The sequence below is a fragment of the Sesamum indicum genome, linkage group LG3 (genome assembly GCF_000512975.1).
Source record: "Sesamum indicum cultivar Zhongzhi No. 13 linkage group LG3, S_indicum_v1.0, whole genome shotgun sequence".
Classification (NCBI taxonomy): domain Eukaryota; kingdom Viridiplantae; phylum Streptophyta; class Magnoliopsida; order Lamiales; family Pedaliaceae; genus Sesamum; species Sesamum indicum.
This window is the reverse complement of record NC_026147.1, coordinates 33,373-48,777: the sequence shown is the minus strand read 5'-3', so window position 1 is coordinate 48,777 and position 15,405 is coordinate 33,373. Positions and strand designations below refer to the sequence as shown.

At 36.4% G+C, this 15,405-nt stretch overlaps 3 protein-coding genes across 4 annotated transcripts in view; 1 reads left to right on the top strand and 2 right to left on the bottom strand.

Annotated features, from left to right (window-relative positions):
• The window catches only part of LOC105156801, a 5,672-nt gene extending 740 nt beyond the window's left edge, over positions 1-4,932 (bottom strand). The window contains exons 1-3 of one of the 2 annotated variants that reach the window (XR_002286703.1): positions 3,869-4,932; positions 228-569; positions 1-93 (exon numbers count right to left, since the gene is read on the bottom strand). Coding sequence is in view for 1 of the 2 variants with exons in the window: in XM_020692323.1 (XP_020547982.1) it covers positions 3,869-4,003 (135 nt within the window). In the remaining variant the exon portion in view is untranslated. The remainder of the gene's footprint in view (positions 94-227; positions 570-3,868) is intronic. The other variant, XM_020692323.1, reaches the window with a different exon arrangement.
• On the top strand, positions 5,038-8,329 carry LOC105156799 (probable GTP diphosphokinase CRSH, chloroplastic). Its single transcript, XM_011073015.2, has 4 exons — positions 5,038-5,577; positions 6,176-7,108; positions 7,358-7,642; positions 7,931-8,329. Exons 1-4 carry the CDS (start codon positions 5,173-5,175, stop codon positions 8,033-8,035), a joined length of 1,728 nt encoding a protein of 575 aa, XP_011071317.1. The 5' UTR covers positions 5,038-5,172; the 3' UTR covers positions 8,036-8,329.
• On the bottom strand, positions 8,879-14,109 carry LOC105156798 (CBL-interacting serine/threonine-protein kinase 1-like). Its single transcript, XM_011073014.2, has 12 exons — positions 13,451-14,109; positions 12,729-12,791; positions 11,163-11,234; positions 10,951-11,058; positions 10,754-10,834; positions 10,498-10,677; positions 10,186-10,404; positions 9,999-10,103; positions 9,794-9,910; positions 9,549-9,611; positions 9,385-9,459; positions 8,879-9,303 (listed from the first exon to the last, which is right to left on the bottom strand). Exons 1-12 carry the CDS (start codon positions 13,703-13,705, stop codon positions 9,232-9,234), a joined length of 1,410 nt encoding a protein of 469 aa, XP_011071316.1. The 5' UTR covers positions 13,706-14,109; the 3' UTR covers positions 8,879-9,231.

The following is a 15,405-nucleotide window of genomic DNA, read 5'->3' as shown; positions in this document are numbered from 1 at the left end:
AAATGTGTGGGTTCCTATACTGATCCGGGTTGATCACGCTCGATCTCGATCACAAATCTCGACCTCTCCACGTCACCACTCCGAATCTAATATCTGAAGATAAAACAAAAGGATTAAGCTAGTCGGGTTCGTCCCGACGACTACACTCCTATGCTTAAGTTAGTTCGTGGTCGAAAAAAAACTCTGCGATCTAAATATGCGAGTAAAAAGTAATCTCCCAAAAGTACCTCTCATTGTCATGGCGTGGGCTATTTATAGGGTTCTTTTGTGGGTCCTATCTTCTAATGCGTATCGCCTCAAAATGTGTTCATGCAATGACTAAGCACTCCCTTAGCATGCCATCTGTCTGGGTCCTTATGTGGGTCGGATCTGGATTAGTCTGACCCGAAAGGGATATCCATAACCCGCAACGAATAATGACTAACTGAGCGACCTCAGTAATGTCTTCCACTGACACTGATTCGCAATCAGCCGTGCGACCACGTCTTGCGACCTCCGTGATTCAGTAAAATCCCCATCATATACACAACATCTTTTATGAATTCAAAGTTTCCTGTTGCACCTGGAACCTGCAAAAGCACCAGCAATCCCAAAAGGCATTCAATCAATAAGAGTTCAAACAAAAAGAATTCCTCCAGGTTTGGTGACTTCTGGCATGCAAATGTGATAAGGAATTGCATTTCTGGTCAATGGCATCAGACTGAGGGTCAGAGCATTTTTTTTCTTGGTGAGGAAAACAATGTCCCCTGCTGCCCCAATTGCAGCAAGCACCAGCATCTTGTGGGTGCTTTGCTGTTTTTTTGCTGCTGTAGAGAAGCAGACTTTGATTCCATTTTGTCAACTGCTGACGTTTTCGTGTCATTTTTCAGCCACATATTCAGCCTCTCCTTGGGGGCAACCGAAATTGAATGCTCAATCAGGAACCTTCTTCATCTTTCCTTTATTTTCTTTTCTGTGAATTAAGTCTCGCTTTCTGTTGCAGGCTTTGTGCAAAGAGACCAAATAGACTCAAGAAGAAAATGAAGCCATGCTAGGAGTTCTCTGTAAATTTTTATCTAACTGAAGAAAGCCTCTAATGGCAAGAATATATATAAGCTGAGTTTACAGTTAATAAGCTGCTATTAACGAACCTAATCGCGGAAATTAACCAACTAAGACTTGCGCAGCTGTGGAAGAGAGCTGTCAACTAACCAAGAAACGTGGCCAAGAAAGAAAAAGGCACTAACACGCGTTCACATAACCAGCATACATGTTCAACTAAAGCTAAAAATGTGTAGGCTACTAATAAACACATAAAAACCCACAAAAGCAACTTTAGGCAACTGCATTTCAACTGTACTCCTACTTCGAGCTTTACTTCTTCTTTGAACTGCCTTCTTCCTTAATTTCTGTAAGAATGCAGCTGGAACAGAGCCTGAAATGAGCTCCAATACTGCAACCAACTTTTCACCCCCTCATCAAGTGGGACTTGGTAAGATGGTTACCAAGCCCAACTTGGAAACGTGGAGGAAAAAAACAGGTCCTGCGAGAGTCTTGGTAAAAACATCTGCAAGTTGATCCTTGGACGAAACATGAGATGGTGCTATGAAACCATCCTTGTATTTGTCTCTGACAAGATGGCAATCTATCTCTAGATGTTTCGGACGTTCATGAAATACTGGATTAGTAGTAATATGGAGGGCGGGCTTGATTATCACAAAAGAACTAAATTGGAGTAGAAATGACCACACCAAGGTCATGTAGTATGTTAAATATCCATATCAGTTCACAAGTTGTTGTCCCCATGCTCCTATATTCTGCCTCGGCTATTGATCTAGATACTGTATTTTGTTTTTTTGTCTTCCAAGATATAAGTGCTGAACCAAGAAAGATGTAAAAAAACCTGTAAGCGATCTCCTAGTGTCCACACAAGGTGCCCAATCTACATCACTAGGCTTTCAGAAAAAAGTCCTTCTTGGCCGGGAAAAACAAGCCTCTGTCAGGTGTTCTTTTAAGATACCTCACTAAATGCAAAGCTGCATCCGTGTGTTGGTTGCAAGGATTCTGAATAAATTGACTAAGTTGCTGTGAAGCATGTGAAATATCCGGCCTTGTGAATCCCAAATAGAGAAATCTCCCTATCAACCTTCTGTATAGCTCTGGATTGGTAATTTGATTTCCTGCCTCTGTTGTGTACTTAATTCTAGTTGGTAAAAGGTGTTGTGGTGGACTTAGCATTGATAAGACTGCATCTTTTACTATATCATTGATATATTTTGTTGGTGTAAGAGCAAGTCCCTCATTTTGATCTAGCTATTTCCAGTCCTAGGAAATATTTTGCAGGTCCTAGATCTTTGATTGTGAACAAATTGTCCAGGTATGTCTTGATATCTTTAATAACTTCTTCAGAAGGTTCTGCCAAAAGGATGTCCTCAACATAAACTAATAAAATAAATAGGCCTAAAGATGTTACCTTGGTGATATGGGAAAAACACCCCTGGATTTACACAACAAGACAAAATACTAAAGGGTATTTATTTTGGTCTCTGAGTTTTGTTATTAATGTCAAGTAATTACAAATGATCAATTGGTACAGATTCACCATTAATATTGCTTTGGTACCCAATTGATGTTTTCATCTATTTTTGCTATTATCTATTTATGTAGTACCATTTTAGCCTTGGATATCAACATAAAACATAATAAGTATATCAAAGAAAAACTTGTATAAATTCCTATATTTTGTCTTTATTTGAACCATTTGACTTTCATTTTCAGATTTGGTTATCAAGATTATTATGTTTTTATTATTTTGAAATGTTTTACTATGTCTATTCTCAAACTTTGTTAAAGAAAACCTCATTATTCAATAACGGATATTAAATAGCCTAGTCTGCTCAATAGATTTAAAGTAGAAATATTGTTCTAACATAATAAAGATATTACACTTAAATATTTGTTCATCATCAAAGGTACTTTTTGCTTTAATCGAGATATTAAAGTTTGATTGCAAAAATCTAAATTTAGATTCAAAACTTCAAATTTTAGATTACAGTCTTCTAAAATTAAAATATAACCTAAATTTATGTGAGATTGCAATGCATTTCGGATTTTACTTGTAATACAATTAATTATTAAGTAATGAGTTATCTTATAAATATTGATAAATACAGTGAGTAGAAGATAACAAAATAGTATTATCAAGCATCGTACTCAAATGTAAAAAGTGAAAGTTAAATGGTTCAAAATTTTCTTTAGTATATTATTATTTATTATCTAAGGGTAAAATGGCCATTATATATGAAAATATAGAACGTAAATAAGAACATCAATTGGGTACCAAAATGATATTAATGAAAAAATTGGATATTAATACTGAGGTACCAAAGTGATATAGTGATAAAACTTGGGACCAATTTAAATTTTACTCAAATATTAAATGTGGGTCATGGATGAATATGTTAGGAAAAAGACACTCTTTTTTATCTTCTATCATGTTACTAATCAATTGCACCAAACACCATATGATTGCATTGGATAGGATATTACCATATTCAACCCAATTAAACGGGGACTCAAAATATTCAATCATGTCCATTTTCACATATAAACTACACAAAATAGTGTGCACAGTGCACATAATCTATTTGGAGCCCTCACATAACCACTCAATTTACAGATTCTCAAAAGAAATTCCACAATTATTCTGTAATTATATAAAAAAGGAAACACATTCCAAATAAGGAGCTCCACACATTTGACATTCAATGAGCCACATGTTTCTGGTGATACTTATATTCAGTCAAATGAAACGAAAAGCAGAACAAGTGCGAAGAGTAAAACAGATAGAGTTAATGGAATACAAATAGAAGAAAAAATTCAAAGTCACCTGACAACCCTTCCCTTTTGTAATTCCAGTGGCATCCACATACTGTCCTGGAAGAAAATGGAGGGCACCTATGGAAGTTCCACCTGGGAGAAGCGCATCCTCATTCACAGGAAACTCCCTCAGCTCCATTTTCATGGGCACGCCTTGAGCTCTATAATGGCCTACTTCTGGCTTGAACGAATGCTTCTGTTTTTTTTTTTGTTCACATCCAGTCTAGCTGCCACCAGAGCATTAGCCCATCAAAGTATTATAGATAAAGGCAAAGATAGACTTCGAGACTGTTAAATCAAATCTGAGTAAGCAGTATATATCAAATGTGAATGGTCATACACTCTAACCCTTTGAAAGTGCCCGTGACCATCTTGATGTAAAGTTTTTATGATTTCTAAAACTTGCTTTGTCTACCAAGTATTTGAACAGCATTTCTAGGCCATAATGCTTTACTGCATCAGCATCTCAAGCAAATTGTTTATTTTTAACAGGTGCAACAATTAACTGACTTGAACCAACAAAAGTTATTTCAAAAACCACCCAAGTTTTGTGAATCATATCCAAGACTAAGACGAGCTGAGCACAATATCGTGCAACGTTGTAACATATAGACGAATCAAATAAACGTAAAAGAAAGAAATAACAAAAGCAAAAGAGAGGCAGCATATATTATATACAGATTGTGAACCGGAAGTGACAAAAGCCTTCCTTTTTGGGGGTTTTAAATTGGGAGACGATGTTATCATCTAACCAAGAATTGTGATGGGAATCCTGGCACCCCACTTATCCCACAAGGCCATCATTCCGCACTTGACGGGAACTGCACCAGTCCGCTTCGAATAGCGGGTCATTATCCGGGGTGTCGCTTCGGCAACTCACTGAACCATCGTTTCCGGCCTCCGCACTGAACGTTCTCAACTGGATCTTGAAATATGTCTGAGTAGCAGAATGGGGGAGCATGCAGGGGCGTAAGAAGAGGATCTGCGTGAGAAAGGGAAACGAGGCATCTTGACGCGGCGGACATGCCGGTCTTGTCTTGGTTGATGACAACTGTTATTATTTTTGGTTTTGATTTTGCAGGCAGAGTCGGGCTTTAGGAGTTAGAAAATTAAATAATAAATATTTTTGTTCAGAAAAGTCAGTCAATATAGTATTTTTTTTTCTTTTGAGTTTTTGACGTGGCTCCCCAACTTACCATAGTTAACTAATCACACAAACACAACAGGGGACGGGAGGTGGGACGTGGCTGCCATTTCTTCTCTACAGTCTACACTTTTGTCCGCCGGTGCCGGAAAGTAAAAAAGCCGGACGGCATGGAGCTTCTTCTCAGCTCCCCAAGCTCTACTCCATTATTTTTCAGACCCAGAACCACTATGTTGATTAAATTCCCTTTCATCTCAATATCTTTCGGTAATCTGCACAGTAAGAGTAGCCGCAGCCTCAGCAGACTACTCAAAATATCATCATCGTCATCGTCGGCGGAGGTGATGACTTTGGAGCAACCGGGAGGGAAGATGGTGGTGGAGTTGGTTGGGGCTTTCAATGAACTGACTGGGAGAATGAGCAACAAAACTGTGCTGTCCAGCAGCTCCTCCCGGTTGCTTTTCAAGGCCCTCAAGCTCTCTATTCCTGTCCTCCACATTCTGCCACTTCTCCCCGACGGCCGCTCTCCCCTCACCAAAGCCTTGTCTGTCGCAGTTATTCTCGCCGATCTTCAGGTCAACCCCCTTCATCACTTAGTTACTCTTGCTTAATCAGATTGTCTTGAGTTTGTAATTTGTGATTCTTCGCTTCTATGTAACGAGTGGCACTTGAAACTGTAGGAGCTTTTTCATCGCTACTGAGATAGAAGAAAGAAACCATCAAAATCACATACATTTTGAGATATTCCTGGTTGTCAATGAGTTTTTTATCGTGAAGATGAATGCTTATTTTCACATAGCTAGTGATTCTATATCAACTATTCATATAAGCTGAATTTACTTTCCTGCCATGGTTATTCCTCTGTTAATTGTTAGTCCTATCTGCTGAAGATTGAAAAGGGGAAAATAATGCCATGATTCTATGAAGATAATATCAGATTACTTGATTCAGAACAGCATGTTTAAAGAAATGGTTAAATACATTTTCTTATTGGATCCCTCAGTCTCATTGGACTCACGTCTTGATGAAGCTTCAAATTGAAGTATATTCACATATTCATGTTTCAAGTTTTGATTTGCTTAAGCATTTATACTTTGATTCTTATACTATCTAGCTCCGTACTGGATTCTGGGTGTAGTATTACGAAGAGTTGATCATTACTACTGGCTGCAGATGGATGCTGAGGTAATTTCTGCTGGAATATTGAGAGAAGTTATAGAAGGAGGCGCAATTTCAATGTATGAAGTGAGAGATCGTATTGGAACTGGCACTGCTCATCTTCTACATGAGAGCATGCGTTTAAAAAACATTTCTTCAAAGGTGGAAGTATTAGATGATGAGAGTGCATCTGCATTGAGGAAATTCTGCCTCACATACTATGATGTGAGAGCTATTATTCTGGACTTGGTTTTGAAGCTTGACATGATGAGGCACCTTGATCATCTCCCACGGTACAAGCAGCAAATGATTTCTCTAGAGGTCATGAAGATATATGCCCCTTTAGCACATGCAGTTGGAACCAATATTTTATCCCTGGAACTGGAGGACCTCTCCTTCCAGTACTTGTTTCCTTATTCATACCTTTTTGTTGACACATGGTTGAGGAGCCATGAGGCTGGAAGCAAGCCTCTGATAGACATATACAAGGAGCAGCTGCTTCAATCACTTAGATCTGATCAATATTTAACTGAAATGGTAGAAAACATCTCTGTTGAAGGTCGTTTTAAGAGTCGCTACAGTACTATGAAGAAACTATTGAGAGATGGACGTAAACCTGAGGAAGTGAACGACATCTTAGGATTAAGGGTAATACTGTTGCCAGCATCAGGAGTTGATACATCTGCCATTGGAGAAAAAGCCTGCTATAGAGCACGTGAGATCATCCAATCCTTGTGGAAAGAGATGCCTAACAGGTCCAAAGACTATATACTGTGCCCTAAGGCTAATGGATACAAGAGTTTACACATGGCTGTTGATACCAGTGACAATGGTAGGACAAGACCACTGATGGAAATACAGATTCGGACAGCAGAGATGGATATGTTGGCAGCTGGTGGAACAGCATCCCATGCATTATATAAAGGTGGTCTTACCAATCCGGAAGAGGTAAGAACTCCTGATTATGAAAAATGAAATCTGATAATCCTGCTTACTTACCTGTAAAAATCAGTCATCCTTCATTTACCATTTATTATTTGATTTTCCCCTGTTTATGTCGAATTTTGAAATTTGACAACAGTAGCTATTGTCCAAGACTAAATATGCAGGATCAAGATAAATAAGCAAAGGCAGAAAAGGGCTCTTATATATCACTGAACTCTGTAATATAAGATCTTCCGCTATTTTAACTCTCAGGCAAAGCGGCTTAAGGCTATTATGATGGCTGCAGCTGAGCTAGCAGCCCTGCGTCTCAGAGATTTTCCTTCCTCAAGTCATAAAGGTCTAGAAATTGATCCCAGAAATCGAATTTTCCGTCTGCTAGACAAGAATGGAGATGGTAAAATCAGCATTGAGGAACTTATGGAAGTTATGGAAGAGCTCGGTGCTCAAGGCGAAGATGCACGGGAGATGATGCAACTCCTTGATTCAAATAGTGATGGATCTTTGAGCTCAGATGAATTTGATTTATTCCAGAAACAGGTAGCTATGTAGTGCCGTAATATTTTAATGATCACTGTCAAGTATTCATGTCATCCTAAATGGAAATATATCATCTTGATGAGCATTTGTGTCATTCTAACTGGTAAAGTATCATCTTCTTGCTGCCTAATGCAATGACAGTCCACTACTGACCTTTAGTTGTTTGAAAATAACTTTTCTCCTTTTTTGATACTATAGATAAAATGTTTTTTCTAACAGTTGCTAGTGTGGTTTCTATTATCTTCATACTTCTTTCTGTATTACTGATATCCGTTATTTGCTCTATAGGTTGAACTCATGCGGAATTTAGAAGACAGAGATGTCCAATACAAGAATCTATTGCATGAGAAGCTTCAAATAGAAGACAGTGATGGAATGATTCAGTACCAGTAAAAAGCTGCCAAGGCTTTCAGTAAACTAGTTTATTGGTTATCAGGTATGGCCAATTCGAGAGCCAATAGTATAACTTTGATTCAGATGTCCAGTCATTAGCGTTGCTCTTTTAGTTGCGCATAGCTTCGCGGAATTATGTAGAATCACTTGCACAGCATGTAAATAGAATCACCCAAGGTTAACTCATGAAATTTTATTTTGTGTGATTCATAAGAAACCGTCTCTGCAGATAGCGGCCATCACCCTATCAGTGTGTCACTTTGAAGTATGGTAGTTTAAACCGCAATTCTGATATATATGGAAAAAGATTGTGTCAAAGAGTTGTCTCTCTTAATGGTTAAAAGGAACAAGAAATTCGGGAGGTTGACAAGGGACGATACACTTGGATATACTTCTAATCTCGATAATGATCTGATTAAACATATTGAACCATTAAGACAAGATGAGTTTTTAGCTCGCTCTTACTAACTACAAACTTAACCCAGTAGTTTAATGTAATGCTCAGCTTAAATTTAAAATTGCTAATTGTGATTGTGTGATCATACAACGCTAACTTAATATTAATTTTTCAAATCATTAAAATGAAAGGCTAGGGATAAGAATTTACCAGCAAAATGTTGGTTTATTTATGCAGTATAAACAGCTTTGCAATTTTATTTTATTTATTTATTTTTTTTGAAATGATCAGCTTTGAACAGAAGATTTTAGCTTGGGCCTTGTTTCACATTGAAAAATAGCATAAAAATATTGTCTTAACAGTATGCTATATGTTCATCGTCCTTCAAGTGAGATTGTAGACTTCAGACGAGATATTAGAAGTACATGGCTGCATGATCACAAAAGTTTAAGAGAGACAAAAAGAAGGCTTTGTACATATATACTATAATATTATGAATAAAGACATTGTTCTCCAGCATGAAGGAAAGAGCATGTACCACTACACTTTCCACAACCTAAGATACCACACTTACAAACCTAAACTATCGTGCACTTTCCATCTCCTGATAGATAGATTTGCAAGCAAGTGAAACGACTAGTTGAATATATATAGAAATCGAGAAAGTGCTTTCCCTTTCTCTTTCTTGGTTCTTTGTTTCATTCACGTTCTATTAATTTTGGACTAATTACATAAGCTACTTTAACTTTGCTGTATCTCCTTGGCTCAAGATTGCTCTCTCGCTCAGAATGCGGAGCTTCTATAAATCAGCTGCTTCGAGCTGCTCTTCGCTCCGTGATACACCCAATTCATTAGATAGTTTGTTGCATAACTGAATACAGCGCCAAATACCCAACCATTAAGAAATATTTACACTTGGAGAAAGAATACGGCAAGGACGGCTCAGAATTACCTGTCTGTACACTAAAGGATCACCGTATGCTTTTTGCAGCTCAACCACATACAAGGATGGACTTATCTCAAAAACCTGCCAGAGCAGGAAATTGACATTATTTAAAAGGTTAGATAACAACATTTGGGTATTGAAAACCAGCATCTCCTCTAGCATTCACTTACTTCTGCAGCAACTGAGAGACATCCTGGGGCTTTTTGACCTTTGCGCTCTTGCACGACTTTCAACTTTACGCAGTGAAGTGCACACAGAAAAAATATTAGGACAGTATCGGGTTTCACTGTTACATCTTATCATGAAATGAACTGCTGGTAAAAATTGGTTCTGTGGTGCAAATACCCTATGAACTGCTTTAATTTTAGACTATCCAGATTGTATGAGCAAAGAAGATAGTGGAATATAAACTAACCTTCCCGTTTTTCTTCTGGACATGAAATCCCATCTGGATAACTGTATTTTCAATCCTCTCCAGCAATTCTTTTGGAGAATGATGCGACGTAAATCTTATTTTCCTCTCAGAAACATCCTGAGAATTACAAATTGAACATATTTCAAGTTGAATAATCCTGTACTCAAAACATTCTGATTGAAGCTACTAGGACTATCATTCTTACCTCTTTCTCGAAGAAGCCAGAAAGATCCAGACAGGAGGACATTCCAATGAGCTGAAAGGCATTGATTAGGGTATGCGAGTCTGGATCCTTTTCTGCATCTGACGGCTAAAGAACAAATTAAGTGTGCAGTTAATTTCGTTTCAAAATGAAAAAGCTGTTGAAAGGATTTCATGGGTTAAGTTCATACGGTGTCATTTATAGATGATACTTCATCATCAATGCAAACATTTTCTTCTTCTTCTTCTTCCATGGGATCCAAAGGAGTATAGTCTTGTTTGAACCAGTCATTCTCTTTTATCTCCCCTAAGGTTATCCGTGTGTGAGGGTTGGGATCTAGAATCCTCTTTATTAGGTTTTTGGCTCCTGGAGATAACCACTTTGGTATCTGAGCCTCTCCCTTGAAAATCTGATTTGCAAATTAATGGAAAATCATGACTGGAGGTTTCTACAACTCATAGGCAAGGAAATTGACGTGCCTCAAAATAGAAGGTGTGATTACCTTCTGATAAAGTACTGCCAGATTTCGGTCATCAAAGGGAAGGTATCCTGTGAGAATTACGTATAATATAACACCACATGACCATGTGTCCGAGCTTGCACCATCATAACCTTTGTTAGAAAGAATTTCAGGGGCAACATAGTTTGGACTTCCACAAGTCGTATGCAACAACCCATCATCCTAAATTTGGACGGAATAAGTAACTGAAGAAGAAAAGTTTAAGAGGAATCAGCTGCAGGATATATTGGGAGCATACCCTGAGATGTTGAGGCAATGCACTGAGGCCGAAATCTGTTATCTTAATGCTTCCACTTGCATCAATCAACACGTTTTCGAGCTGCAATTCATGCAACAACATAATAGGTTTTGTGTTAGATATGAAATGGTAGGAATTAGGATGATGACAAGAAGCTCTCTTTACTATAGTAGTATATTCCATGATACAGTGATTACTTTGAGATCTCTGTGAAAAACGCCTTTGTTGTGACAGTAACTAACGCCATCAATTAACTGTTGAAAAAGCTTCCTGCCTTTAGCTTCTGTGAATTTTCCTTTGGATGCCTGTGAACCATATATATGCAAAAATTACAAGGGTTGTTATAAACATATATCTATACATTTGCTACTCGTAATAATTAACCCCGAATCCTGCAAAAGCTACTTACAATTCTCTCAAACAGTTCACCACCATTCACGTACTCAAGGACCATATATATTTTTGCCTTGCTCGCTAGGACCTGTTATAAGAATTTGCTAATTAATTAAGAAACATCAATTGCAGAATTAGAATTTAATGAACGGAGAGTGTGTTAAGTAGGATTTTTAGTAGCATGTTTGATTTATCCAAAGTACAAGTTAAAGCTATAACTATATGTCCATGATCAGACGATATATATATACATGTTATGCATTCAAAATGAAAAGTCTTGTGGAGTCATTTAGGAATTTACTTGAATACTAGTTTTCCTTTTTTTTCTTTTTTCCCTCTCCAACAAAGGTACCTTTTAGTTTCACAAAGAAAGTGGAGGAAAAGGAGTAAAAAGAAGAAAGAAAATGAGAGAAATTTTGCTTTTGAGGAAAATTCTCTTGATTTTGCATATCTTGTCTTGGAAAATAGCATGTTTCTAGCGCAATAATGAAACCTAAGTATGAGAAAGAAGTAAATATTAATTGACCTTGAAATATCTAGTTTAGATAACAACTAAAACAATTATTTCTTCAGCTTGTGTGTGTCTAGCTAGGTAGTTGTTCTTTTTCTTTTTATTAATATTTTGGAAAGACATATACCTTTTTATACTAATTGTCATACCCTGGTTAAACATAAGCTAATCTTGAAAATATTTTAACTATTTTAATCATACTAAAGATATTTTGCTAACTGTAATTCCATGATTATAAAAATGAGATCCGGATCGTAAAAAGATGTTAAACTAAGGTGGGGCAATGCATTTTCGTTTTCCAATTCGATGAATTATAAGAATTTTCCCCTACGAATTTCCTTTGTCACTCTTTAAGCAAGAATTGATCACGGGCGGATATTTGATTTGTGGTGCTGGTGGATATGAAACTATAAACCACATATATATATATCTTCTTATGGCGAAAATCACAAACCGCAAATCCAATGACTATGAGCATGCTGTGTCATCTGTCATGTGAACTTTAAAAACTTATCAGGCAATTATACAACGCAACAAGACAAAAAAATGAGGGGCCCCAATTTTTGTATCCAAAAAGCTGTAGGCTGTTGTTGAAGTGTTGGGAGCAAGCATTAATAATTGATTGGCTATTCCATTTCCATGCCTCATCAATTATACATATCTAACCCCACACCCTCTTAGGTGGTTGCCCATTCTTCTCCAGTACTCTCCACCACATGCAGGCAGCTGCATTATAATTATAATTTAACCCCACTACTGCTAATCCATCAAGCCACTTCATCCCTGCCTCTCTCTGCCTGTGGTGCAAAAATTCCCAGCCGACGCATACATTAATTAATACTAATTACTATACTTAACTCTGCTTTCGCTAAACACATTAAACACAAGTGTGATTCTGCTGAATTGGCCTGAACTCTTTTATCTCAAAAGTTTTCAATCCACACGTATGCTATACTGGAGGTCAGGTATGGAATATAAAGATTAATCAAAAAGTTAAGCCAAAACGTGTAATGATAATTCTCTGACAAAGTAGTGGAGCCAGACCAGCGGCTATCTGAGCGTATCACATACCTCATACAGTCTGACAACGTTTGGATGTTTGAGCAGTTTTAAGGTGCCAATCTCCCTCTTTATCTGCAATCCATCCTCCAATCAGAACTACTTTTGTCACGTCATTGAATTCAATAATTAATTCAACACGCAGGAATTAAGAGAGTGGAGGGATAGAATTAAGTAAGGGTCGTCCACGTGGTAAAAATGACTGACTATAAGCGCAGATAAAAACGAAGCAAAGACCAAGTACCCAAATAACATAATAATTAGATGAAAGACGGAGTTGGGTTTTGATTAGGATAAAAGGAGAGGAAGCTTCCTTCCTTCAATCATAAACAGCCAAAATACAAACGCGCCGGCACCTCTCTTTGATCTTGACCGTCAAATATTGGATGGATCCCTTAATTTTTGGAGCTGGGGAAGTTCTTTAAAACAGGACTATATATAATTTAGTAACACCAGTAGTATTCATGATCATCAATAACAGATGAAGAAATGAATTTTATGATTTGATGGTGGATTTAGAAATTTTAGAGCTGCACATAAAACTACATTTACATGACCACTCCAGGAAACCAATTACAAAAAGAAAGGCAATTTTACAGGAAGAACAAAGCCAACAATGAATTGTCCAGAAGAAATTAATTAACCTTGAGATCTCCGACCAATATATAAATCCAAGCAAATGAGTGAGTGAGTGATAAGACTGATGAGGAAATTAGAAGAACAAGATTAAGAACCTGATCGGTGATCTTGAGGTCGAGAATTCTGTTCTTCTCCAATATCTTGATGGCGAAAGGTTGACCCGATTCCAGGTTTCTGGCGTACTTGACTTTCCCAAAGTTGCCTTCTCCCAGTATTCTTCCCAACTCGTATTTCCCCAATCGCATTCCCTTCTTCGCTCTTCCCCCCAACACCAATTCTTCTTCTTCTTCTTTGGATCCTCCCCCTCCCCCTCCTCCTGATCCTCCTTTTCTTGCGTGTAACAATACCATAATAATACCACCACTTGACAGAGATTGAAACTACCCTTGATCGGATTTTTTCTCCACCAAAACCTACTCTATCTAGTAAAGCTCTAATTTCTCCTGTACGTATACGTAGGAGGATGGGTAGTATAATTGAAATTTTATTTTCTCTCAGGGTGGGGCTGCCTATATATCTCTTTATCTTCTTCTGATTTCGCTCTTCATTTCTCAGCTTTCCAAACTGTTGAAACAATATTCCGACTCTTCCCTTTCACAAAGGAATGCTTCCAACCCAAACAATTATATATGTAGAATAATAAAATCATACTACTAAAACGTATCTTTTACAGTTGTCTATAAAATCTGATGGTTATAATATACGTTTCTTGACTGATCAAAACGTAAAGAAAATAATAATAATCAGAGCGTTTCTTGCACTTGAGTTTCGAATAAATAAACATAATATATATATGCACGAGAGTCTACGTATATATTATATATATATACTGTTCTTATGGATATGTAATAAATATATAATAATATTACAATTGTGACTGGCTCCGAAACAATTGGTATATATATATACGGGATAATTACATCCTCCTTTTCTGAGTTTTTGTGTAATTATGCATTCATTTTCTATAATTTCAAAAATTAAATTTAACACCCTTAAGGTTCACTTTTGTGATTTCGTCTAACAAATAAGTTCCTCTATTAGTTAAAATTCAGCAAATTTGATGATATTAACAAAAAAATTAGAAAAAAAAATCTATATTAACCCCTAATTGACTTAATACTAGTTTATTGCAGGTTAAATAAATTTTTTACGACTAAATTACCCTCATACGTCTTCACTATTAATTCATGTGAGGATGTATATTTTCACCTTTATAAAGTTAGTTTAGTTCGAAAAAGTTTACTTGACTTGCAATAAGTCAGTACTCAATCAATTAATGATAAATACTAATTTTTATTAAATTTTGTTTATTAATATCAATAAATTCAATAAATTTTAATTAAATGATTGATTTATTTATTAGATAGAAGCAAACTTTAAAAATACTAGATATAATTTCTCAAAATTATAAAGAGTTATGTATAATTATACTAAATCTTAGAAAATAAAGTGTAATTATATCTATATATATAATATTATATGATGTTGAGGTGGATGAAGGAAAAGTTGCCTGGTAAAAATTGTATATATTGTTCAGAAAAAAGGAAAATAATTAATAAGATATTAAGTTTGTTGTTACCCACACGAAATCACATGGTCCACCAATATTTTTCATCGATTGAATTTGATGTATTTGGATTTACAAGCTATATATCCTTCCTTTACTTAACTGATACGTGCAAATATATTCTCCGCGTATTTATTTATTTGTATGCATATGTGGACCGTCCTATTATTCGTATGGTCCTCGTCATCGACATTGACAAAGTAACATTTATTTGCCTCAATTTATAAGAGGCTACCAAAAATTGCCAAGCCTGGGTCAAGTCTATTAGGCCCTTATAAAATTTAACATATATATATATATATATATATATTACTTCTGTTTATTTAAATTAATAATATAAAACCAGACCAATGATTATAATTAAGTATTCAAAAATTAATATCAACTTTTTAATTAGTTATAAGTGGAGTCTGGTCAAAATTAACAGATTCAAATATCTACACAGTAGTATTATTTCTTTTAGATTTGGGCTAATTAACAAAG